General features: G+C 53.1%; 1 protein-coding gene across 1 annotated transcript in view; it reads right to left on the bottom strand.

Annotated features, from left to right (window-relative positions):
* The window catches only part of SLC4A4 (solute carrier family 4 member 4), a 260,367-nt gene that overhangs the window by 27,534 nt on the left and 206,154 nt on the right, over positions 1–26,679 (bottom strand). Inside the window, 1 exon segment of the mRNA XM_048482738.1 lies at positions 25,487–25,559. Coding sequence (XP_048338695.1) covers positions 25,487–25,559 — 73 coding nt within the window.

The following is a 26,679-nucleotide window of genomic DNA, read 5'->3' as shown; positions in this document are numbered from 1 at the left end:
GCCAGAGCTTAGGGAAATGAAAGTACACCCAAATAGTAATCAGTCTACTGATAATGAAACTCCAGAAGATAGGGAGATAAAACGCTATCAAATTTTGTGAGTAATTCTCTCTCTCTCTGTGTCTCTCTTGCTGGTCAAATATTTGTTCTTGGAAAGAAGGAAGTTAGCATAACAAAGGCTTCTCTCATGCCTTTGCTGCTTCCTGGTTCACCCTGGCAGTTTGTGGCAACCAATGGGAAGGTTGTGGGTGGGGAAATGGGGGAGCACTGTTGCATCACTTCTAAGAACCACTGGAAATTCTGTGATAAAACCACAGCATCATGTACAGCGCTATGTCACTTCTGGTAAAAAGCCAGAAGTGACATAGGGTAGTTCGAGGAACTGCCAAAAACTCTGTGGTAAAAACCACAGACTTTCCAGCAATTCCTAGAGCTATCCTATTTTGTTTCCAGCTTTTTACTAGAAGGGACATTAAGGCTACAAAGCGATATTGTGCATTTTAGTAATCTTTCTCTTGCTGCTGCTCCAAGAACTACAAAGCAACTGGAGTGGGACCCCTATGCAGATCTGCTCCCCATAAATGTGGCTTGTTTTCTGCGACCTCAGAGACTAAAACACGGAGTAATGGATTCAAGGCAGAGGTGGGATCCAGCAGGTTCTCACAGGTTCGTTTAAAGAGTAGGTTACCAATTATTTGTGGGTGCCGAGAGGGGGGTTACTAATTGAGGTGATTTTGCCGTGATTTTTTGCCTTAGTTACGCCCCTCCTCTCTCAGCTTGGTAGCATGCAAGAACTTGAAGCAGTCCAGCAGGAGGTGCACCGGCATGTGTGGCAGCCTAGCAGCCTAGGTGCGATTCGTTGCTGCCCAAGGACCGAGCGCCCAGCAGCTGCATCCTTACTTACTAGCCCGCTTAGGAATGGCCAGCCCATAATGCCCGGCCACGCTCATGCCGATGCCCCGCCCAGCCCGCGTGGCGCTTCTCCACAGTTTGAATCCACCACCATGGGAACCTGTTACTAAAATGTTTGGATCCACCACTGGTTCAAGGTGCAGAGGAAAAGAGGGATTTTCCAACTAAACATTAGGAAGAATCTTCCGACTGTCAGGGCTGTTCGACCGTAGAATTCACTGCCTCGGAGAGTGGTGGAGTCTCCTTCTTAGGAGGTTTTTAAACAGAGGCTGGATGAGCATGTGTCGGGAGTGCTTTGACTGTGTGTTCCTGCATTGCAGGGGGTTGGACTTGATGGCTCTTGGGGGTCTCTCCCAACTCTATGATTCTATGATTCTGTTGCCACAGAACTTTGCCTGAAGTGGGCTGCTGTCCTTTGTAAACCCGCTCGTTCATCTGTTTGTTCAATGAAATGACCCTGCTTACGATTGCTGATGCGCTGGAATTTTTTTTCCACCCTTCCACAAAGCTCTTCTTTATCTCTGCAAACACTAATTCTGAGGAAAGTGGGATCCTGGGAACCGGGTTACAAAATCTGTGTGCCTCGGTCTCTGTGCAGCAGTTAGTTCAATATTAGCACTGGCTCCGAGTCGCATCGGGCACTTATCGTTGCCGGCTCCACTATTTTGACTCACAGTTGCAGAGGGAGGATGTTTGTTGATGAAGGGGAAGCGGTAGTTTAGATTTCAGCATGAGGCCTTATGCGCGCCAAAGGAAGCTCTACCGCCGTTTCTTAGAAGGCCGGGATGCCACGTTCAGCTGCAGAGATATTTTACACCCCTGTCAAGTAGATGTTGTCGAGGGTGTTATTATTACTATTATTTTATGCAGCTTATACGCCGCCCTTCCCCTCACAGGTGTTGAGGGTAGAGCAGTTCCAAACGAAAGATTCTTGGGTAGATTTGGGGCTCACCTTCACGATGACCAGGCTACGAATGACATGGGCCAGTGCCGTGTACTTTCCAAAATATAATCCTCTCTTTTATTGTTTCGGTAAAGCAATAACTCCTGTTGTTAAGAATGTTGCTTCTGTTTACTTTTTTTTTTTTTTAATGGCTGATCCAGGCTTTGCATTTCCAGTTTTTTAAGCCCTTAGCAGCTTCTAACTGCTGTTTCGGAAGTCTCTGTCAGATATCTTTTGTTTTCATTCCTGGCAGCAATCACGCAAACAGCGAAGGGAAACTAGAACGATGGAGTTTGTGGCATGCCATCAAAGGGCGCTTAATGAACTCCAGCTGTTCAGGCTTCGGGTTTCTTTGACCTGAAACAACAACAAAAACATGAATGTGGAGAGACTAACCTTGAAACAGGGTGTCGTCAAAGGGTTTCCCGATCAGAAGCAACTGGCTGTTGTGGGTTTTCCGGGCTGTGTAGCCCCGGGGGGGTCTGGTAGTTTTGCTCCTGACATTTTTGCTTTGCATTTGTGACTGGTGGCAGCTGCTGCCAAAGCAACGTTGCTAAAAATCTGCTTAGCCAATCAGAACCGTTGCTGGGCGAAAACCGTACCTGGTCCCACCACCTCCAAAGAACACTTGGCAGGGGCCAGGAAAACATGTCCAGTGGGCTCCAGTTGAGTCTGCAGACTGGGGGGATCATTAGGAAAGGGGAATTGATAATAAAACTGTAAAGAAGATTGTCATGCCCATATATATAAAGGAGTTAGAATGCGACCGCATTTGGAGTACTGTGTCCAGTTCTGGGTAGCGCATCTCAAAAGGATATTGAGGAGATAGAAAAAGTGCAGAGAAGGGCAACAACGGGATGATTGAGGGACTGGAGCACCAACCTTCCCTATGAGGAGGAGGGCTGCAGCGTTTGGGACCTCTTTAGTTTGGAGATTAAGAGAAGGCGATCACAGAGGCCGGGGGGGATATGATTGAAGTCTATAAAATTATGCATGGGGTAGAAAATGTTGACCCAGAGAGAAATTTTTCTCTCTTTCTCACAATACTAGAACCAGGGGCATTCATTGCAGAAATGCTGGGGGAAAGAATGAGGGACTAATAAAGGAAACACTTCTTCATAACGTGTGATTGGTGTTTGGAATATGCTGCCACAGGAGGGTGATGGCCACTAACCTACGGATTAGCTTTAAAAGGCTTGGACAGATTTATGGAGAAGAATTAGATTTATGGCTGCACCAATCTTGATCCTCTTTGATCTGAGATTGCAAATGCCTTAACAGTCCAGGTGCTTGGGAGCAACAGCCGCAGAAGGCCATTGCTTTCACATCCTGCAGGTGAGCTCCCAAAGGCACCTGGTGGGCCACTGCGAGTAGCAGAGAGCTGGACTAGATGGACTCTGGTCTGATCCAGCTGGCTTATTCTTATGTTCTTATGTTCATATTGGGGACATCTGGGTCTAACCCCTTTAAAAAACTATTTGTGCTTATGACTTCCCTCAGCAGCCAATTCCCACGAATTCAAGAAGCATTATTTGTTTGTTTGTTTGTATATAAATATTTATGTCCCAGCTCACATCGGGATCTCTCAGCAACTTACACAGGTTAAAAACAATTTTAAAAGTCCCAATAAAAACATCATAAATAAATTATAACAATTAAAACAACAATAAAAATAGCATAAAAATCTACCCACACTCTGACTCCTACACCCCCCGGACCAGCAGCTGTAGAGAGGGTTTCTGGGGGGGCTGGTGAAATGCCTGGGCACAAAGAAAGGTCTTTGCCATGCACCAAAACCTATAAAACCCATGAGAGCCAGTGCAGTTTAGTGGTTAAGAGCAGGTGGATTCTAATATGGAGAACTTTGGAACGTTTTGATTCTCCACTCCTCCCGTCCCCTGAGTGGCAGAGGCTTATCTGGTGAACCAGATGTGTTTCCGCATACTCCCTACATTCTTGCTGATCTTGGGCTAGTCACTTAGTTCTCTCAAGAGACTCTCTCAGCCCCCACCTACCTCTACAAGGTGTCTGTTGTGGGGAGAGGAAGGGAAAGGAGCTTGTAAGCCACCTTGAGTCTCCTTACAGGGGTGAAAGGGGGGTATAAATGCAAACTCTTCTTCTAAAGCAGGGGTGGGCAATTATTTTTTTCATGGGGCCGCATAAGAAAGCAGAGAAAATATTGTACTTGGAGGGCCGGGCCACAGGCAAGAGGGGTGAGGCTTTTTTGAAGCCCCGCAGAAGCCGGCAGCCAAGGCAACCCGACTTCTCTTGAAGATTTCAAAGGCGCCTTGCTCCCCAGCAAGGCAGTGGGGCCAGTCAGGGTCATCCGGCGGGCCGGATGTGGCCCGTGGGCCGTATAATGCCCAGATCTGTTCTAAAGGATAAGTTCATGGTGAATCTCCAAGGGCAGACTATTCCAGAGCCTAGGCCGCAGTGGTGGCAAACCTTTGGCACCCCAGATGTTATGGACTACAATTCCCATCAGCCTCTGCCAGCATGGCCAATTGACCATGCTGGCAGGGACTGATGGGAATTGTAGTCCATAACATCTGGAGTGCCAAAGGTTAAGCTCCTGAACTCAGGGGAATCAAGGAGAAAACATTCCTGTGTGCCCACCGCACCTCCAGTGAGGGGGAGGTACCATCAGGAGCACCTCCCCCTGTGACCCAGTGCCCAGGCAGGTACCAGTGGGCGCAGGCACTCCTTCAGGTAGGCAGGACCAAAGCCATACAGGATGCCAGCTGTAACAACCTGTTTCTCCGTTCCCTAGGGCGTGTTGGAAAGTTTTTTGGGCACCGCTGTGACAGGGGCTGTCTTCTGCTTTCTCGCTGGCCAGCCACTCACAATCCTGAGCAGCACCGGGCCTGTCTTGGTCTTCGAACGGCTTTTATTTAACTTCAGCAAGTAAGTCGGGGGGATGGGGAGAAACAGGGGCAGCCAGGCTCAATAGCGTAGTTGTTGCTGCCAGTGGGACGCTGTAAGTTGGCTTTAAGGAAAAGGAGCAGAATGCAGGTATTTTACAGGGTAATCCATCTGTGAAACCTGTGAGCAGCAGTGGCGTAGTGGTTAAGAGCAGGTGCACTCTAATCTGGAGAACCGGGTTTGATTCCAGCTCGGCCACATAAGCGATGGAAGCTTATCTGGGGAACTAGATTAGCTTGTGCACTCCAACACACGCTGGCTAGTCACAGCGTTTCGGAGATCTCTCAGCTCCACCCACCTTGCAGGGTGTTTGTTGTGGGTGGGGGGGGAAGGGAAAGGAGACTGTACGTTCCTTTGAGTCTCCTTACAGAAGGAAGAAGAGGGGGATACTAAATCCAAACTCCTCCTCCTCCTCCTATGTTTCCTTGTGCAAAGGGCAGATGAGGACACGTCAGGTTGACAATTCTGGGTTGGGAAATGAGGGATGGAGCCTGGGGAGGGTATAGTTTGGGGACGAGAGGGAGCTCAATAGGGGCATGAGGCCGCAGAGATATTCTCCAAAGCAGCCATTTTTCTCCTAGGCATATCCCTGTAGCCTCAAGAAATTCCAGAGGAGGCGTACATAGACACACGCTTTTGTCTTAACAACTCTGCAAGGGAGGCCAGTCCAGATGGAGCAGTCGGTAAGATTGCCCCATGGGCTTTCCAGCGAGGAGGGGAGATTTGAACCCAGTTCTCATGGGAGCTAATCCCGAATGCTCTAGCGACCTGATCAAGCTTATTCTTTTTTGAAGAAGAGCTTGTAGTTTATATCCCCTGCAATCACCTGTAAGATACTCAAAGGGACTTACAATCTCCTTTCCCTCCCCCCGCCCCCACAACAAACACCCTGTGAGGTAGGTGGGGCTGAGAGAGGTCACCCAGCTGGCATGTGTTGCACAAGCTAATCTGATTTCCCAGATAAGTCTCCATAGCTCAAGTGGCCAAGTGGGGAATCAAACCCGGTTCTCCAGATTGAGTGCACCTGCTCTTAACCACTGTTTTTACCTCGCTGGCTCTCTGGACTGATCAGCTTATTGCTTGTTCTTTATGGACTGATCAGCTGAGTTCTGATAGTTTTCCAGTGTTTCTTTGAGCGCTGGCTAGAACTGATCCCAAAACCAAACGGGTGGGTTTTAATGGTGTGGAACACTCTGTCCTTCCGTGCGATTATTTTGTCCGCTCTCGTTGCTCCTTCTGTTTTTACATGGTATTATGTATATGCCATTAAAGGTTTTGTATTTGTTTGACATGGTATTATGTGTTTTATTGTCCAGAGAAAACGGCTTTGATTATCTGGAGTTCCGGCTCTGGATCGGCCTGTGGTCGGCCTTCCTGTGTCTCATCCTGGTGGCCACGGACGCCAGCTTCTTGGTCCAGTACTTCACCCGCTTTACGGAAGAAGGGTTTTCTTCCCTGATCAGCTTCATCTTCATCTACGACGCTTTCAAGAAGATGATCAAGCTCGCCGAATACTACCCCATTAATTCCCATTTTAAAGTGGGGGACGTCACCCTTTATTCCTGTACCTGCCTGCCGCCAGATCCAGGTAAGAGTGAGCCTGTCTCCGGGGGCGGGGGGGGGGGGTTCATCAGATGGTCTGCGTGTGATGACTCAGGAATCTGATAGTGCTAAAAATACTGCGCCTTTCCTAAGCTTCTCTTACCTGTCCTGACGTTCTATATCAGTGATGGCGAACCTTTGGCACACCAGATGTTATGGACTACAATTCCCATCAGCCCCTGCCAGCATGGCCAATTGGTAGGGGCTGATGGGAATTGTAGTCCATAACATCTGGCGTGCCAAAGGTTCGCCCCCACGGCTCTATATTGTCAGCCTGCCTGGCACACCAAAGGTTGCGTCGCGAAAACCTCTTATCCACTACCTGTGTTTTGTTTACATACACAGCAGAAACCTGTGAGGTCGAAATACGGCAATCAAGCTATTTCTATACATTTATTTTATTTTTATTGAGGAGGTTAAAAAGGAAAATACAAAGATCAGATAGATCGGTGATATAAAAAGGTGAAAACAGTAATAAAGGAGACTTCTCTTGAAAGCTTATACCCAGAGGCGTAACTGCAATGGGGACATCTGGGGCAGCTTCAGCTAGGCAGCTGCCATTGCACTCACGTGGGGGCGGGGAAGGGCAGGGGGCACGCAGGCAGTTCATGCCCCAGGTGCAGTTCCCTCTCCCTTTGTCACTTCTGCCTGTTGGTCTGCCAGGTGCTGCTGGCCTTGAATCTAACCATCATGCACATTTGTTCCCTCATCTTTATCCATCTTTCCTGCAAGCTGCTCCTTACATCCCATTAATATTTGGTCATTGACTGTAAATAAAGTCTTCTTCTACATCCCATTATTCCTCACAGCAACCCTGTGAGGTTGGTCTGTTTAGGTGATGAAGGTTCTGCAACCTGCGGCTCTCCAGATGTTCATGGAATACAAATCCCATCAGCCCCTGCCAGCATGACCTATTGGCTGATGGGATTTGTAGTCCATGAACATCTGGAGAGCTGCAGGTTGCAGACCCCTGCCCTAGAGTTTTTCAGCAGATTTCAGGGCAAAGCATGGATTTGAACCTGGATTTCCCCAGTCAAGATCCAGTTTTATAGCTATCGTGCCACATTGTTGTGTTTTGTTTGTTTACAATTTCTGTGCTTCCTTTTGGCCCAATGATGACTGCCAAGGTGGCCAAGAGCTAAAACGAAACACTGGTGCAGTGACCTTTAGCTGTAGCAATGAAGTTTTATTTGAAAATAAAGCGTTGCACAAACTTATCGTAAAAAGCACTTTAAACCCAAACTGAAACTCACGTTGAAAGTGTATAAAACAGTTCTTAAAGGAAAATTAGCTGTGCTCGGCTGTCAGTACCCTACTAATACTTCTTCCAGATTAGGGAAGAGACAAGACTTGAACAAAGTCTCCCAGCAGAGTGATTTATATGCCCTTAATCCTGTTGACTTGCATGGAATTCGACAAGTTTTCAATGCTGTGGCCAGATACAGAAGTTGAAATACCAAGTTTGGAAGAACCTGAAAAGGAGAAAATGTCATGCACTTGTCTGTTTTGCTTAGACTTCGATTTTGAGGTTCTTTATACCGCTGGTCTAAGACCGTACTCATTGAATTTGTATTTGAGGTACTTTATAGTACAGTTGGTGGCAATTTTTGCTTGTTATTACATAGTTGCAGGCAATCCATAATACTGCTTGTGAAACCTTCGTGGAATAATTTGTGGGTGTGTAATTTTCCTTATCGGCAGTCAGCAACAGATCTTTAACAAAAGCTAGATTTGTGTCCAGTAACACCTTGTTGGCCAACAACATTTTCAGAGTCAAACAAAGGGAGCTTTGATCATCTCAAGTTGATACCCCTTAAATCTTGCTCCCCCAATCAGGCTCTTCTGCTGCATATCAACATGGCCACCTTCCCAGAACTAGCTTAGTGAAAGCCGTATCCTGAATTCTTTTACACGCACCTGCCGGCATCCATAAAGCCGAACAGAGTTAACCCCACAGAGAAATCTAACACAGGGAAAAATACGTTTGTTGGAGGGAACTACCGCGGAGTTTATGGCAGGCACCCGGTCTCCCTTATCCAAATGAGAAGGGTCTTTGCGCCTCCTGCTGTTCAGCAGATGGTACTGCAGCAATGGAGCTTACAAGGGGGGGAATTGTCCCCCCAAGAGGCCACAAAGTACTCCTGACATATGTTCATCCAGCCTCTGTTTAAAAACCTCCAAAGAAGGAGACTCCACCACTCTCCGAGGCTGTGAATTCCATTGTCAAAGAGCCCTGACAGTCAGAAAGTTCTTCCTAATGTTTAGGTAGAATCTCTATACTCTGTGTCCGTTACTCCGTATCCTAGTCTCTGAGGCAGCAGAAAACAAGCTTGCTCCCTCTTCAACATGGCACCCCTTCAGATATTTAAACATAGCTATCATGTCCCTCCTTAACCTTTGCTTCTCCAAACTAAACATCCCCAGCTCCCCAAGTCTCTCCTCGCAGGGCATGGATTCCAGCTTGTCAGTATCCTTCTTGAATTGCAGTGCTCAGAACCAAACACAGTATTCATAAGAACATAAGAACATAAGAACAAGCCAGCTGGATCAGACCAGAGTCCATCTAGTCCAGCTCTCTGCTACTCGCAGTGGCCCACCAGGTGCCTTTGGGAGCTCACATGCAGGAGGTGAAAGCAATGGCCTTCTGCTGCTGCGGCTGTTGCTCCCGAGCACCTGGACTGTTAAGGCATTTGCAATCTCAGATCAAAGAGGATCAAGATTGGTAGCCATAAATCGACTTCTCCTCCATAAATCTGTCCAAGCCCTTTTTAAAGCTATCCAGGTTAGTGGCCATCACCACCTCCTGTGGCAGCATATTCCAAACACCAATCCCACGTTGTGTGAAGAAGTGTTTCCTTTTATTAGTCCTCATTCTTCCCCCCAGCATTTTCAATGTATGCCCCCTGGTTCTAGTATTGTGAGAAAGAGAGAAAAATGTCTCTCTGTCAACATTTTCTACCCCATGCATAATTTTATAGACTTCAATCATATCCCCGCTCAGACGTCTCCTCTCCAAACTAAAGAGTCGAGGTGAGGTCTGACCAACGCAGAGTAGAAAAGTGTGTGACATTTTTCTCCCCGCTCTACGAGAGGTTGTTGTTGATTGTCTGTTGGATGTGAGTGCTTTAAAAAAATCAAAGCAGGGTTGTACAAGAGTTTTGTTAACAGAGGAGAAAGTTCTGGCTTGTTCCTACTGTGTATAACGCAGCATCAACCTGAGACGGAGCAGGCTCTCTTTAGGGCTATTTTCATGTTCCCCTGCACTTTTCCATTCATGGTTTCTGGAATCCGAATGAATAAGGCAAAAAGCTGACAGACATCTTGGTTTTTATCCAGGCCTCCATCCCCAGTGTTGAATCATGGTGGTTCAGTTTACCATCTGTTTATTTAGTCCATTTTTTAAAAATCCTGCCCTTCCTCCAAGAACCTCAGGGTGTCATACATCGTTCTTCCCTTCTCCAAATGATTCTCACAGCAGCCCTGCATGGTAGGCTGCATGAGAGCCGGCATGGTGTAGTGGTTAACAGCAAGTTCTCTCTAATCTGGAGAACCGGGTTTGATTCCCCACTCTTCCACTTGAGCTGTGGAGGCTTATCTGGGGAACCAGATTAGCTTGTGCACTCTAGCACGTGCCAGCTGGGTGACCTTGGGCTAGTCATAGTTCCTCAGAGCTCTCTCAGCCCCACCCACCACACAGGATGTTTGTTGTGGGGAGAGGAGGGGAAAGGAGATTGTAAGCCACCTTGACTCTCCTTGCAGAAGAGAAAGGTGGGCGGGATATAAATCCAAACTTCTTCTTCTTCTTCTAGGCTGTGAGAGAGTCATCTAGTGAGCATCATGAAAATGCAAGGATCTGAACCCAAGTCTCCGAAATCCTTTGCCAACACTCTAATCACTGCAATTTGCAGGCATTGGTTGAGAACAGGGTGGGTTGATGCCCCTGCTCAGACAGCTCACTTTAGTCCATTGCTGAAGTGGAACCCGCCACTCCCCTCAGAGCCATCATACTTTCCTGTACCTTGTAGGAAATTTGCCGGGATTCTGCCTTTCATCTTTTCTTCTTTTTCTGGACTAGAGTCAGGTTTATCTTCAGTCCTCACAACCGTCGTTATTGTCCGCTTCGGAATACTTTCATGGGTATCAACGGGTTGGATCCCGTGGATCCGTACCACTAATGGTGGGCATTTTCATCGGGTGCACGGATTGTTCTATAGGATTGCCAGGTCTGGGGTGACAGGTCCTGGAGATTTTGGAGATGAGACCTGAAGAGGGTGGGGTTTGAGGAGGGGAGGGACTTCAGCGGGTTATAATCAGTGGTGGGATTCTATTAAGTCATAGGTGTCAAACTCATGGCCCTTCAGATGTTATGGACTACAGTTCCCATCATCCCCTGCCAGCATGATGCTGGCAGGGGATGATGGGAACTGGGGGGGGTGGGGGGGGGGGGGGGTGGGGGGGGGGGGGGGTGGGGGGGGGGGGGGGTGGGGGGGGGGGGGGGTGGGGGGGGGGGGGGGTGGGGGGGGGGGGGGGTGGGGGGGGGGGGGGGTGGGGGGGGGGGGGGGTGGGGGGGGGGGGGGGTGGGGGGGGGGGGGGGTGGGGGGGGGGGGGGGTGGGGGGGGGGGGGGGTGGGGGGGGGGGGGGGTGGGGGGGGGGGGGGGTGGGGGGGGGGGGGGGTGGGGGGGGGGGGGGGTGGGGGGGGGGGGGGGTGGGGGGGGGGGGGGGTGGGGGGGGGGGGGGGTGGGGGGGGGGGGGGGTGGGGGGGGGGGGGGGTGGGGGGGGGGGGGGGTGGGGGGGGGGGGGGGTGGGGGGGGGGGGGGGTGGGGGGGGGGGGGGGTGGGGGGGGGGGGGGGTGGGGGGGGGGGGGGGTGGGGGGGGGGGGGGGTGGGGGGGGGGGGGGGTGGGGGGGGGGGGGGGTGGGGGGGGGGGGGGGTGGGGGGGGGGGGGGGTGGGGGGGGGGGGGGGTGGGGGGGGGGGGGGGTGGGGGGGGGGGGGGGTGGGGGGGGGGGGGGGTGGGGGGGGGGGGGGGTGGGGGGGGGGGGGGGTGGGGGGGGGGGGGGGTGGGGGGGGGGGGGGGTGGGGGGGGGGGGGGGTGGGGGGGGGGGGGGGTGGGGGGGGGGGGGGGTGGGGGGGGGGGGGGGTGGGGGGGGGGGGGGGTGGGGGGGGGGGGGGGTGGGGGGGGGGGGGGGTGGGGGGGGGGGGGGGTGGGGGGGGGGGGGGGTGGGGGGGGGGGGGGGTGGGGGGGGGGGGGGGTGGGGGGGGGGGGGGGTGGGGGGGGGGGGGGGTGGGGGGGGGGGGGGGTGGGGGGGGGGGGGGGTGGGGGGGGGGGGGGGTGGGGGGGGGGGGGGGTGGGGGGGGGGGGGGGTGGGGGGGGGGGGGGGTGGGGGGGGGGGGGGGTGGGGGGGGGGGGGGGTGGGGGGGGGGGGGGGTGGGGGGGGGGGGGGGTGGGGGGGGGGGGGGGTGGGGGGGGGGGGGGGTGGGGGGGGGGGGGGGTGGGGGGGGGGGGGGGTGGGGGGGGGGGGGGGTGGGGGGGGGGGGGGGTGGGGGGGGGGGGGGGTGGGGGGGGGGGGGGGTGGGGGGGGGGGGGGGTGGGGGGGGGGGGGGGTGGGGGGGGGGGGGGGTGGGGGGGGGGGGGGGTGGGGGGGGGGGGGGGTGGGGGGGGGGGGGGGTGGGGGGGGGGGGGGGTGGGGGGGGGGGGGGGTGGGGGGGGGGGGGGGTGGGGGGGGGGGGGGGTGGGGGGGGGGGGGGGTGGGGGGGGGGGGGGGTGGGGGGGGGGGGGGGTGGGGGGGGGGGGGGGTGGGGGGGGGGGGGGGTGGGGGGGGGGGGGGGTGGGGGGGGGGGGGGGTGGGGGGGGGGGGGGGTGGGGGGGGGGGGGGGTGGGGGGGGGGGGGGGTGGGGGGGGGGGGGGGTGGGGGGGGGGGGGGGTGGGGGGGGGGGGGGGTGGGGGGGGGGGGGGGTGGGGGGGGGGGGGGGTGGGGGGGGGGGGGGGTGGGGGGGGGGGGGGGTGGGGGGGGGGGGGGGTGGGGGGGGGGGGGGGTGGGGGGGGGGGGGGGTGGGGGGGGGGGGGGGTGGGGGGGGGGGGGGGTGGGGGGGGGGGGGGGTGGGGGGGGGGGGGGGTGGGGGGGGGGGGGGGTGGGGGGGGGGGGGGGTGGGGGGGGGGGGGGGTGGGGGGGGGGGGGGGTGGGGGGGGGGGGGGGTGGGGGGGGGGGGGGGTGGGGGGGGGGGGGGGTGGGGGGGGGGGGGGGTGGGGGGGGGGGGGGGTGGGGGGGGGGGGGGGTGGGGGGGGGGGGGGGTGGGGGGGGGGGGGGGTGGGGGGGGGGGGGGGTGGGGGGGGGGGGGGGTGGGGGGGGGGGGGGGTGGGGGGGGGGGGGGGTGGGGGGGGGGGGGGGTGGGGGGGGGGGGGGGTGGGGGGGGGGGGGGGTGGGGGGGGGGGGGGGTGGGGGGGGGGGGGGGTGGGGGGGGGGGGGGGTGGGGGGGGGGGGGGGTGGGGGGGGGGGGGGGTGGGGGGGGGGGGGGGTGGGGGGGGGGGGGGGTGGGGGGGGGGGGGGGTGGGGGGGGGGGGGGGTGGGGGGGGGGGGGGGTGGGGGGGGGGGGGGGTGGGGGGGGGGGGGGGTGGGGGGGGGGGGGGGTGGGGGGGGGGGGGGGTGGGGGGGGGGGGGGGTGGGGGGGGGGGGGGGTGGGGGGGGGGGGGGGTGGGGGGGGGGGGGGGTGGGGGGGGGGGGGGGTGGGGGGGGGGGGGGGTGGGGGGGGGGGGGGGTGGGGGGGGGGGGGGGTGGGGGGGGGGGGGGGTGGGGGGGGGGGGGGGTGGGGGGGGGGGGGGGTGGGGGGGGGGGGGGGTGGGGGGGGGGGGGGGTGGGGGGGGGGGGGGGTGGGGGGGGGGGGGGGTGGGGGGGGGGGGGGGTGGGGGGGGGGGGGGGTGGGGGGGGGGGGGGGTGGGGGGGGGGGGGGGTGGGGGGGGGGGGGGGTGGGGGGGGGGGGGGGTGGGGGGGGGGGGGGGTGGGGGGGGGGGGGGGTGGGGGGGGGGGGGGGTGGGGGGGGGGGGGGGTGGGGGGGGGGGGGGGTGGGGGGGGGGGGGGGTGGGGGGGGGGGGGGGTGGGGGGGGGGGGGGGTGGGGGGGGGGGGGGGTGGGGGGGGGGGGGGGTGGGGGGGGGGGGGGGTGGGGGGGGGGGGGGGTGGGGGGGGGGGGGGGTGGGGGGGGGGGGGGGTGGGGGGGGGGGGGGGTGGGGGGGGGGGGGGGTGGGGGGGGGGGGGGGTGGGGGGGGGGGGGGGTGGGGGGGGGGGGGGGCGGGGGGGGGGGGGGGGGGGGGGGGGGGGGGCTGGGGGGGGGGGGGCGCGGGGGGGGGGGGGGGTGGGGGGGGGCGCGTGGGGCGGGGGGGGGGGGGGGGGGGGGGTGGTTCGGGTCGGGGGGGGGGGGTGGGGGGGGGGGGGGGGCCACTCAGCCTCTCTTTATGAACCTCCAAAGGAGGAGACTCCACCACACTTCGAGGTAGTGCATTCCACTGTCGAACAGCCCTTACTGTCAGGAAGGTTTTTCTGATGTTTAGGTGGAATCTCTTTTCCTTCATCTTGAACCAGAGGTGGGATCCAGCAGGTTCTCACAGGTTCCCGAGAGTAGGTGACTAATTATTTGTGTGTGCCGAGAGGGGGTTACTAATTGGTGATTTTGCCACGTGATTTTTGCCTTAGTTATGCCCCTCCTCTCAGCAGTAGCGCGCAGAACTTGAAGTAGTCTAGCAGGAGGTGCACCGGCGTGCATGGCAGCCTGCGCCTGTGTGCATTCGTTTCCCGCCCAAGGACCCGCGCAGCGGCTGCGTCCTTGCCACAGCCCCGCCCAGGAATGCTCCACCCCCAGAATGCCTGGCCACGCCCCCATCGCGCTCTGCCCAGCCCCATTGGCGCTACGCCATAGTTTGAATCCCATCACCATGGGAACCTGTTACTAAAATTTTTGGATCCCACCACTGTCTTGAACCCATTACTCCTGGTCCTAGTCTCTGGAGCTGCAGAAAACAAGCTTGCTGCCTCGCCAAAATATCTAAACATGGCTATCATGTCACCTCTTAACCTTCTCTTCACCAAACTAAACATCCCCAGCTCCCGAAGTCTCTCCTCATAGGGCAGGGATTCCAGACCTTTTGCCATTTTGGTTGTCCTCCTCTGGACCTGTTCCAGTTTGTCAACATCCTTCTTGAATTGCGGTGCCCAGAACTGTGGCCACAGAGACAGGTCTTTCTACCATTATATACTCATGGAGAAACTTGACAAAGGAGGTGGTTTCCAGCTCTCCTTCTCAGCATCCATAACCACTGTCCACTTCTCTTTATAATTACCAGCATGTCAAATCACAACCACATCAGCTAAATTCTGTGCTTTTCAAAGAAAGATAATGTAATATAAATAGAATTATCTTGCCTCTGCTGAGGTCCCTTCCACACATGCAGAATAATGCACTTTCAATCCACTTTCACAATTGTTTGCAAGTGGATTTTGCTGTTCCACACAGTAAAATACAGTTGCAAAGTGCACTGAAAGTGGATTGAAAGTGTATTATTTTGCATGTGCGGAAGGGGCCTGAGAGAAGAGGCTACAGTCAGGAGTAAGTAATGCACTGAAGTTCTGCACTCTGGTGGCTGGAAATTCTACTTGGTCGTTCTCTTTCCAGCAGTGGTATAGTGATTAAAAGCAAGTGCATTCTAATCTGGAGGAACCGGGTTTGATTCCCTGCTCTGCCCCTTGAGCTGTGGAGGCTTATCTGGGGAATTCAGATTAGCCTGTGCACTCCCACACATGCCAGCTGGGTGACCTTGGGCTAGTCACAGCTTTTCGGAGCTCTCTCAGCCCCACCCACCTCACAGGGTGTTTGTTGTGAGAGGGGAAGGGCAAGGAGATTGTAAGCCCCTTTGAGAGACTTCAGAGAGAACTGTGACTAGCCCAAGGTCACCCAGCAGGAATGTAGGAGTGCGGAAACACATCTGTTTCACCAGATAAGCCTCTGCCATTCAGGTGGAGGAATGGGGAATCAAACCCAGTTCTCCAGATTAAATATATATAGATATACATAGATATAAAAGGCATGGTGTATTGGCGACAACTCCCTTTTTAAAAGCTGGGTAGGTACATGAGTGACGGGCCTAGGCCACATTGACACGAGCACATGCAAGGCATATTGGTGATGACTCACAGTTTTTGAGAGCCTGTTGGGTTTTTTTTGCACAACGGGCTTTATTGCTAGCATGGGAATAACAATGCTGTACTATGTAGCAGCCACTAGGTGGCAAGCAACTCTCACGCAGCAGACTTTCTGAAACATTTCCACAAATGCTTTTTGAGTGCAAGGTGCATGGTTGACCAAGCAACTGAGGGACACACAGTATCTGCAAGGTTGGATTTATTCTCTGATGCATGAATATTCCAACAGCATATTATCTACTCCTGCTCTGACCTGCAATGGAACATACCGTGTTTCCCCGAATATAAGACAGTGTCTTATATTAATTTTTGCTCCCAAAGATGCTCTATGTCTTCTTTTCAGGGGATGTCTTATTTTTCCTGTGTTCTGTTCGTCGGGCATGCTTCCAAACAAAAACTTTGCTACGTCTTACTTTCGGGGGATGCCTTATATTTCGCACTTCAGCAAAACCTCTACTATGTCTTATTTTCGGGGATGTCTTATATTAGGGGAAACAGGGTAGTAGTTCACATGTATTTTGGGGGGCCCTCGCTCAACTTCAGACAAGCATCACATCATGACAAGCAATTTTCTGGCTATGAAGGAAATGCAAGAGAGGTAAAGTTTCCCCTTCAGTCGTGTTCGACCCTGGGGTATCCCTGCAAGCAGTGATTTCATAGGCAAGCCGTTTTTGTGGGGTAGTTTGCCGTTGCTTTCCCCAGCGATTCTTTACCCCCTAGCTATGTGCTAGGTACTCATTTACCGACCAAGGAATGGATGGCTGGCTGAGTTGACCATGAGCCAGCTGCCAGGATATCTGACCCACAGGGGGCTCGAACTCCTGACCGTGTGAGCGGCAGTGCAAGCACTACGCCACGCAGCTCCTCAGACAAGCATCATGTCACGACAAGCAATTTTCTGGCGATGAAGGAAATGCAACAGGCCATGCCAATTAAGTGAAAGTCAATCAATGGCCGTTTACAAGTTACTGAGGCTCATTACGCACATGCAGAATAATGCACTTTCAAACTGCTTTCAGTGCTCTTTGAAGCTGTGCGGAATAGCAAAATCCGCTTGCAAACAGTTGTGAAAGTGGTTTGAAAACGCATTATTTCCGTGTGCGGAAGGGGCCTGAGTTCCATTTTGCTGGTGCTCCTCCTCCCTGACCCCATATGTCCTGCATAGCTTTTATATCTGCTTCCCCCCAGCACAAGCTTGGTGGTATTCACTAAAGGGGTCCACTTTCCCCAGCAACAAAGCTGGTAGAATCTAACCTTGATGATCAGCAAGCTCCGTACCAGCTTGGAGGAGGAGGAGGAGGAGGAGGAAGAGGAGGAGGAAGAGGAGGAAGAGGAGGAAGAGGAAGAGGAAGAGGAGGAGGAGGAGGAGGAGGAGGAAGAGGAAGAGGAAGAGGAAGAAGAGGAAGAAGAGGAAGAAGAAGAAGAAGAAGAAGAAGAAGAAGAAGAAGAAGAAGAAGAAGAAGAAGAAGAAGAAGAAGAAGAAGAAGAAGAAGAAGAAGAAGAAGAAGAAGAAGAAGAAGAAGAAGAAGAAGAAGAAGAAGAAGAAGAAGAGAGCTCCGAAAAGCTGTGACTAGCCCAAGGTCACCCAGGTGGCGTGTGTGGGAGTGTACAGGCTAATCTGAATTCCCCAGATAAGCCTTCACAACTCAAGGGGCAGAGCTGGGAATCAAACCCAGTTCCTCCAGATTAGATACACGAGCTCTTAACCTCCTACACCACTGCTGCTCCTAGAGACTGAATTCAGTGTATGCTAGACTAGGTCTAATACAGCAAGGAAGGTCATTCACACACACACACCCCTCCCCAGGAAAGTGTGGCCTGCTCCGTTTTTGACCTTGTTCATGCCTCTTTAGCAGCCACCCTGCAGCAATTCCCCTTGGTGATGCATGACCGAAACTCGGATTGACCTCTCTTGCTCCCCTGCCCCCCCCCCCAACAATTATCTAGCCACCTGTATTGGCGAAAAAGACTCTCGTTGCTATTTCTGTTTCCGATGTCCTGAAGGCAATTTTTACAAAAGAGAGACAGGCAGGCTTGTCTCTATAATTATACCATTCCGGCATACATTATGCACGTTCAGATTTTTATCAGTTTGGTGCTCTTAGAAATGCCTCCTGCAACACTGTTTAGAACAATTGCAGTCACACGTCATAGGAGTAGGGTTGAAAGCCACTAGATCTGGCCTGGAGATCTCCTTGAATTACAGTTGATTTCCAGGAAACAGGGTTCTGTCCCCTTGAGAAAATGGCTACTCCGAAGGTAGACTTCTCCACCGAAATTTCACCCTTCCCCCAAACTTCACCCTTCCAAGGTCGCAGCTCCGAATCTCCCAGAATTTCACAATCTGGAGCTGGTAACCATACAAGGAGAAAAATCCCAATGGGAGTTTTCATTCAATGTTCTCGGAAGGACTAAGACCCCTTCCGCACATGCAGAATAATGCACTTGCAATCCAACTGTTTGCAAGTGAATTTTGCTATTCCGCACAGTAAAATCCAGCATTGAAAGTGGATTGAAAGTGCATTATTCTGCATGTGCGGAAGGGGCCTAAGAGCCACAATTTATTGTCACCTCCTTCTAGAGACCGAATTCAGCATATGCTAGACTAGGTCTAATACAGCAAGGCTCTCTCTTTCCTCCCTATGAAAACTTCATGAAAGAAAAAGTCGTGCAATACCTTTTTGATTGGACCCAATCACAGTTTTATGAAATGATGTACAGGCTTTTGAGTTCTCTGGAACTTTTCCTCCAGCTTGGGTTAGACATGGACTAAAGTTTCCACAAATGGAAGGAACTTCTGTCAGCAAACAAAACTTTCCTGCTTCCCTCCCTTGAATTCCTCACCCCCACCCCACCCCCCACTTCTGCCCCTGATCACATTGAAATGCTGCTCCTAAGACTCAAGGCCCCTTCCGCACACGCAAAATAATGCGTTTTCAAACCACTTTCACAACTGTTTGCAAGTGGACTTTGCTATTCCACACAACTTCAAAGAGCACTGAAAGCAGTTTGAAAGTGCATTATTCTGCATGTGCGGAATGAGCCTCAGTGACCTTCAAGGATGAGATGAGGATGAAACCAGAAGCTCACAGAAGAGGGGAACTGGTGGAAATTACACTTCCGTTAGCAGGAAATTTGATCTGGATCCAACCGTGGCTGTTAAGGGGGATAGAGACTTCAGGGCATGCTGTTAAGGCCTCTGGCCCGCATCATGTGCGGGACGTGTTGTGGGTTTAATTAGATTAGGGGATTCCCGGTGCAGCTGGATCTAATCTGTGCCTATGGCTCCTGGGAGGAAGGAGAAAATGGCCCCCTCCAACTGGAAATACAGAAACTAGGAACCTCTCCAGCACAGGTCTCTTAAAAGCCAGAAAGCAACAGGAAAAGACAATTCACCATTGTCCCAGAATACATCCGTTTATTGGCTGTTAAGTACAGAGGGTTTGGGGAGAGGACTCCACTGGGGCTAGGCAGTTCTCAGCTGAATTTCACTGCTCTAAAGCTGTGGGGTTCTGCATCTCTACATCTCTTGGCATGGGTTACTGGGTCCAGGATCATCCAGCCTAGCCCAGTCTTGTCAGATCTCAGAAATTAAGCAGGTTGGTTAGTACTTGGATGGGAGACCACCAAGGAAGCCCTGGTTAGTACTTGGATGGGAGACCACCAAGGAAGCCCTGGTTAGTACTTGGATGGGAGACCACCAAGGAAGCCCTGGTTAGTACTTGGATGGGAGACCACCAAGGAAGCCCTGGTTAGTACTTGGATGGGAGACCACCAAGGAAGCCCTGGTTAGTACTTGGATGGGAGACCACCAAGGAAGCCCTGGTTAGTACTTGGATGGGAGACCACCAAGGAAGCCCTGGTTAGTACTTGGATGGGAGACCACCAAGGAAGCCCTGGTTAGTACTTGGATGGGAGACCACCAAGGAAGCCCTGGTTAGTACTTGGATGGGAGACCACCAAGGAAGTCCAGGGTTTCTACACAGAATAACCTCTGTTCATCTCCTGCCTTGAAAACTTTACAGGGTCGCTGCAGAGAGCCAGCGTGGCGTAGTGGTTAAGAGCAGGTGGATTCTAATCTGGAGAACCGGGTTTGATTGCCCACTCCTCTACCTGACTGGCAGAGGTTTATCTGGTGAACCAGATGTGTTTCCACACTCCAGCATTCCTGCTGGGTGACCTTGGGCTAGTCACAGTTTTCTCAGAGCTCTCTCAGCCCCACCTACCTCACAAGGGGTCTGTTGTGGGGAGAGGAAGGGAAAGGAGCTTGCAAGCCACCTTGAGTCTCCTTATAGAAGAGAAAAGGTGGGGTATAAATCCAAAACTCTTCTCTTCTTCTTCAAATTGGGCTACCACCACCGCCGCCAAAATACTGGGCTAAGCATTGACAGTGGGTGGGGTTGCATAAAACTGTCTCAAAACCCAGTGTACCCATAGTATGGTGTACACGAAAGCTCTTTAAAAGAGAGAGGGACCCTACCTGAGGTGGAAAGATGGAAGATCTAGGCAGCCAGTTTGGTGTAAAGGTTAAAGTGTCGGACTAGGATCAGGGAGATCTAGGGTCAAACCCACAGTTCGCTGTCACACTTCTTGGACAACTGAGGGTCAGTTTCTGGCCCCTTCCGCACATGCAGAATAATGCACTTTCAATCCACTTTTAATGCACTTTGAAGCTGGATTTTACTGTGCAGAATAGCAAAATCCACTTGCAAACAATTGTGAGAGTGGATTGAATGTGCATTATTATGCATGTACGGAAGGCGCCTCTCTCTCTCTCTCTCTCTCTCTCTCTCTCTCTCTCTCCCTCCCTCCCTCATCCTAATTTATCTCACGGTATCATTGTGAGAAAAAAAACAGGGGTCAAGGAATCCCTTGGAGAAAGGGTGGGATGGAAACATCCTATTTAGATGAGAACTTCTCACTCGGTAGTTTGTGACATGACGTCTGCCTGGAAAGTCGCTGCAAACTAAATTTCCTCCCTTCACCTTCTCAAAACTCTGTGTCATGTACAAAGACAGCTGTGACTTTCATACCTTCCGCCTTTTATCAAGCCAAATGAGAAACACACAATCTCCACACCAGAAGATTTTGTTCCGACTGAGTATATAGAAACTGTGGGTAAGAAGACTCTCTCAGTAGCGAGCAGGAAGCAGGAAAAAAAGGTGTTTATTTTTAAAATAATATCCTGCTTGCCTCTATCCTCTGACAAACTAATATATTTCAGTAGAGGTAGATTTGCCAAAACGGAGGCAAGACTGCCAAAAAACAAACACACACGCCAAAAAAACCCCCCAAACTCTTTAATGGAGTTCATTTTCTGACTCGCATTGTTAGCTGTCAGTTTTCTACAGGCATTGCAAGGTACAGATTATATCATGAGACATCCCATAAACGAGTTAATGGTAACACAGCCCATCACTGAGTTTTGTGGAACCCACCATTGGAAATCCTGTCAAATTTACCCTCACTGGGGTCAGTTTGGGTTGATACCTTCCCTCACTATCCCTGCGGATTTAGGTCGAATCCCCACTACCGTCTTAGCCAGGTTTCAGAACACAAACTAACCAGGTTTGAGGGACGACCTCCCCGGTCGAATCCCCACTACCGTCTTAGCCAGGTTTCAGAACACAAACTAACCAGGTTTGAGGGCTGACCTCCCCGGTCGAATCCGCACTACTGTCTTAGCCAGGTTTCAGAACACAAACTAACCAGGTTTGAGGGACGACCTCCCCGGTCGAATCCCCACTACCGTCTTAGCCAGGTTTCAGAACACAAACTAACCAGGTTTGAGGGACGCCCTCCCCGTCGAATCCCCACTACCGTCTTAGCCAGGTTTCGGAACACAAACTAACCAGGTTTGAGGGACGACCTCCCGGTCGAATCCCACTACCCGTCTTAGCCAGGTTTCAGAACACAAACCTAACCAGAGTTTGAGGTCGGTTTGTGTTCTGAAACCTGGCCTACGGTTTCGGCACCGGCTGAGGTCGTGTCGCTGAGATAATCCCAACTGTTCTAATGAACCAATTGTCTTCTGCAAGCTAACTAAAACTCTCAGTGAGAGATTGTTGACCCTAAAGTTCACCCTGATGTGAGACAAAGCAAGCCCCCTGAAAATAAATAATTTCTTACAAAGTTATTCAGCAAGGAAAGGTTGACTACAACAACATCATAAATGAGGACATGAGGTCAGAAATAGAAGTCCGCTCTGCTCAAAACAGTTAGCTCCAGATAACCATGGTTAATTTTGAATCAGAGTTTAGAACGGGTCAAAGTTAACCATGGTTACGGTGAAGTGTGGTTATCATCAAGGCAGGCATGGCTAGACAGGGGGGAAAAGAGATACTGACACACCATGGGTAGAGAAGAAAAAAGAAGTTTTATGGAGGAGAAGTCGATCTATGGCTACCAATCTTGATCCTCCTTGATCTCAGATTGCAAATGCCTTAGCAGACCAAGTGCTTGGGAGCAGCAGCAGCAGCAGCAGCAGAAGGCCATTGCTTTCACATCCTGCACGTGAGCTCGCAAAGGCACCTGGTGGGCCACTGCGAGTAGCAGAGTGCTGGACTAGATGGACTCTGGTCTGATCCAGCAGGCTAGTTCTTATGTTCTAAGTGTGCCATTCTGTGGGGGCACTCACTCTTAATCAGGGAGAAGGACATCGGAAAACATTATGCAGTTGTGGTGGCTTCTGGCGAGGGTGGTGTCTCTTCAAGACGGATCACATGGAAAGAGCTTGCAAGGGTGACCCTGTGGCAGCGGCAAGGGAGAATCTGCCACAGAGAACTGTCCATGGCAGCCCCCTCATGGTCAAACTAGCCTCTGGCTCAAATCTCAGTCGAGAAAGTGCTTAGATGAGGGAGAGGCCATGAAAGGAAAAGGGGTCGGGAGATGCAGCAGGTGAGGTGTGAGCAGAAAAGATGGCCGCCAGACCTTTCATAGGAAGTGTTGCTCAGCTGGTAGAATGGGAATGACTCTTCGGCTCATTCCGCACATGCAGAATAATGCACTTTCAAACTGCTTTCAGTGCTCTTTGAAGCTGTGCGGAATGGCAAAATCCACTTGCAAACAGTTGTGAAAGTGGTTTGAAAACGCATTATTTTGCGTGTGCGGAAGGGGCCTTCGTGCTGTTCCTTCAAAATACTCCTGAAACGTGTGAGCTACCTACAGGGAGTCATGTGCAAGTTATACATCATCCAGGGCTCATGCTTCTGTTTAGTTCTGTTAACTCTTGGGGCAGAACTGTCACCTGTATACAAACTGAACTAAACAGACACATACTTCTCTCAGGGCAAATAAAAACCTTTCCTGTTTCACTGATACCTATCCGGATGTCCCGGTTACATTCCACGCCTGAGGATTTAGTTACCAGTGACATATAATACCTAGCAGTGATTCTAACCTGACTGTTAATAAACAACCGAAGAGGTGGAAGGGGCGGAGGGAGGAAAGAATGGCTTTTTTTTTCAATTTAACAAAACTAGAAAGGACAGTTGAAGGGGATCCAGGCCGTGTCCTCTCAGCCCTGACAATCTTGTCGAGCCAGAAAGGCAACGTTACACTACAGCATTTTTCACCACCGACTCAACACATTCTTTGAATGCCGTATTTCTGCCAAGCCCTGCTCGAGTGCAGAAATATCACACTGTAAAATTCAAATTTTGTAACAGAGCTCCGTCTGGAATATAAAATTTGGGCTTGAGCAGTTTGGCCATTTAAAGAGCATATCACCCCCGTGCTGCGCCGCCTACACTGGCTTCCAGTGGAGTTCCGGGTCACCTTTAAGGTGTTGGTGTTGACCTTTAAGGCCCTTCGCGGCTTGGGACCCTCATACCTTCGTGACCGCTTCACCCCATATGTCCCAGCTAGGCCTCTGCGGTCGGCAGAGGCAAATTTACTGGTGGCCCCTGGCCCCTCCATGATGCGGCTGGCCTCTACCCGGGCCAGGGCTTTTACGGCCCTGGCCCCTGCCTGGTGGAACACCCTTCCATCAGAAGGTCGCGGAGCCCCTCGCGGGATCTTGAGTGAATTCCGCCCAGGAGCCTGTAAAAACACTGGTTTCCTGTTCCACCCGGGCTTTTTTTGGTGAGGCCAGCCGCGGATTCACTTCTCTAGGATGCCCTTGTGTTGCGTGCCATGATTGGTACACCTGATACCATCTAATCAGTACTGTCCCCTCCCGGCCTTGGGATCGGGCGCCACATATATTATTGCTGCTGCTGTGTTTTATGGTTTTAAATTTGTAAATTGTTTAGAATTACCTTAGTTTTATGTGCAAAATGTTGTTTTTAGCCTGCTGTGTTTAATGTTATTATGTATTGTCGTTGCAGGCCTCCTGTACGCCACACAGAGCCCTTCAGGGATGGGCGGTTTAAAATCCAATATATAAACAAATAAAAAATAAAAAAGAAAGCCCAATCCAAAGTGGGGGAGCAGACCCCCCTCTGGAGCCGGCTCCAGGGGCAAACGCGCAGGTTGAGGCAGCACTTATGCCAATGACCAGGTGCCACACGGTCCGTAGCATCTGACCCAGAAGCCGCCGTCATCGCTCAGGCCCACTGGTGCAAAATGCTGTGCTGGAGTGGCCAGGGGTGGGCCAGGGGAGGGGCCGACCTTAGTCAGCCTCCACTGCCTGGCCAGAGCTCATGCGTCGGCAGAGCCACAGGTGGAGGTACGCCACAATTTTCGTAGCTTATCTCTAATTCTCCCCTATGGGGGAGTTTGGGGGCTTTGGGTTTTTTTTTCCTTTTTGGGGCTCCCCGCACCCGGGAAAGCCCTTTGGAGGGGAAGGTGCAGTGCCAGAGTGGTGCCAACCTCAGGCCCAGAGATCCCCCAGAATTACAATGGAGTTCCAGACAACAGGTCCCCTGAAGGGTGAACACTCTGCTATTACACTGCACCAAAGTCCCTCCCCTTCCCAAGCCCCACCCCTTTCTGGATTCACTCCCAAGTTTACAGTCATTTCCTAACACACAGCTGACAACCCTGCCCTAAGCAGAGTTACGCAAGTGGGAGCAGGGGCGCACGGTCCATGGGGACATGGGATAGCCCATGTCCCCGGCTGCCACCCATTTGACCTCGTGAGGGTGCAAAATCATGCCCCCCCCACAGGATCAATCTTACGGCCTCCGATGGAGGTGGGGGAGCCTGGCCCAGCAGCGCCCGCCGGGCCCGCAGAGGGCTCCTAGCCCAGGGCTGGGTCGCCCACCTCCCACGTCTCTAGCAGAGGCCATGAGCAGGCGTGGCCACCAGAAGAGGTAGGAGGGGATGAGGCATGCCAGGATGAAATGGCACCCAGGGGCAAGGCCCTGTTTTTGCATGTGCCCCCCCCCCGCCCCGGGCACAAAAACAAGGCCTTGCCCCCAGGCGCTGTTTTATCCCAGCACGCCTCTGATTAGGAGCGTGCTGATTTTCATGCAGTATAAACCCAGCGCAGTATTATACTATGAGTGAACCTCAAGTTTTAGTTAATCAAAATGCATATGTCATAAAACTTGAGGGCAGCAAGAAATCCATTTTAATTTTGGAAAATGGGTTTTTGGTTTTATCCGCAAGGGGGATTTTTATTTCACCAATTTCCTTTACCTTCTTTTACTCGTAAGCAAGGGCTGCAACACATTCTGAAGACATTTATTCAATATTGCCAATTTAAATGTAGAAAAGAAAGGCACAAGTGTGAAGCTATGTGAAAGTGACCCAATTGAGGAGATTTACATTTAAAAACAACTAAACATTGGTTCTGAAATCAGAAGGTTTTTTTTTTAAAAAAAATCCAATATCATTCTTTAATACTGCTTCTCCAGTTTTTTTAACAGTCCTTTTGATCTTTTAAAAAATCCACCTGCCACCTATGGAAGCGATTGCTTATTTTTCAAGAATTTAGTGGCGGACAATAGAAAGGCAAAAAACAAATTTCAGTCCTTACCTTCAAGATAGGAGCCATGAAGACTGAAATGCCAGTCAGGATAAACACGAGCACTCCAGTCACTCTCTGTTCCCTGAAATCACATCCAGCAATTACTAAGTTGACATGGCTTTCTCCCATTTTTACCAGGTTCGGATCCAGCAATCTACAGACGTCTGGATTGTGGAACTGTATGCCCAGCTCACCTAGACCAGTGATGGCGAACCTATGGCACGGGTGCCAGAGGTGGCACTCAGAGCCCTCTCTGTGGGCACATGCAAATAGAGTCCCCCCCCCCCCATCTAGGCTGGCCTGGGTCGCTGGGCTCGATTATTAGCATTAAACCTAAGACCTAGTTTTGAGGAAGCCGTGTAGGTAACCCTGTTAAGCGCTGTTAAACCCCACTGATTTTCGTGCACTGAACTAAAGTGCAGTCCTTTACCTGAGAGTAAGCTCGGTTGCTGGCAATGGGGCTTGCTTCTGAGTAAACCCTCCTAGGGTCGTGATTCATCCATTGGAAGAGTTGCACAGTTGCTTCAAAGCAAAGCCACCAACTACAACCAAGCTTACTCCTGAGTAACGCACGCCTCAGAGCCAACCGTTTTTTCTAAACTGAAACCTCAGTATTTGGGTTAACTTGCTGTGTCAGCACTTTGCGATAAATAAATGGGTTTTGGGTTGCAATTTGGGCACTCGGTCTCGAAAAGGTTCGCCATCACTGACCTAGACTGTTTCCACATGGTCCAAATATCCCAAGATGGGCAAGTGAACGATCTCGGTTCGTGCAAGTTTTCCTCATGGTTCCCAGTGCTAAAGCAGGCCTGCCCCGGTGTTGCCGCACGATATTTCCCGTAGCCCAGGATTTTCAAAAGCCACCAAATTGGCGATTCTTTTTAAAAAATCCTGGGGTGACCCCATCTGCCATGCAAACACTGTGGGAGCAAAACCAGTTTATTTTTCCCACCTCGCCGCTCTCGACCAATCAAGAGGTTTGCGCATGCGGGGTTGCACTTGCAGCGTAAATACAAAAGACCTGGGGTCGCGCCCAGGAATTTCCCAAACCAGAGCTGCCAACCCTGAGCAAAACCATCTGGCGAGCAGATTATTTGTGTGGGTGTGCTTTCGACAGCACTTCTGCGTGCGGGCAGATAAGGCCATTCACACTTTAAATTAAAAAACATCACGCTGCAAACGTGCAATCGCAGTTTGCACGA

The sequence above is a fragment of the Sphaerodactylus townsendi genome, unplaced genomic scaffold (genome assembly GCF_021028975.2).
Source record: "Sphaerodactylus townsendi isolate TG3544 unplaced genomic scaffold, MPM_Stown_v2.3 scaffold_20, whole genome shotgun sequence".
Taxonomy (NCBI): Eukaryota; Metazoa; Chordata; class Lepidosauria; order Squamata; family Sphaerodactylidae; genus Sphaerodactylus; species Sphaerodactylus townsendi.
The sequence above is the reverse complement of the archived record's forward strand: the minus strand, read 5'-3'. Positions and strand labels throughout refer to the sequence as shown.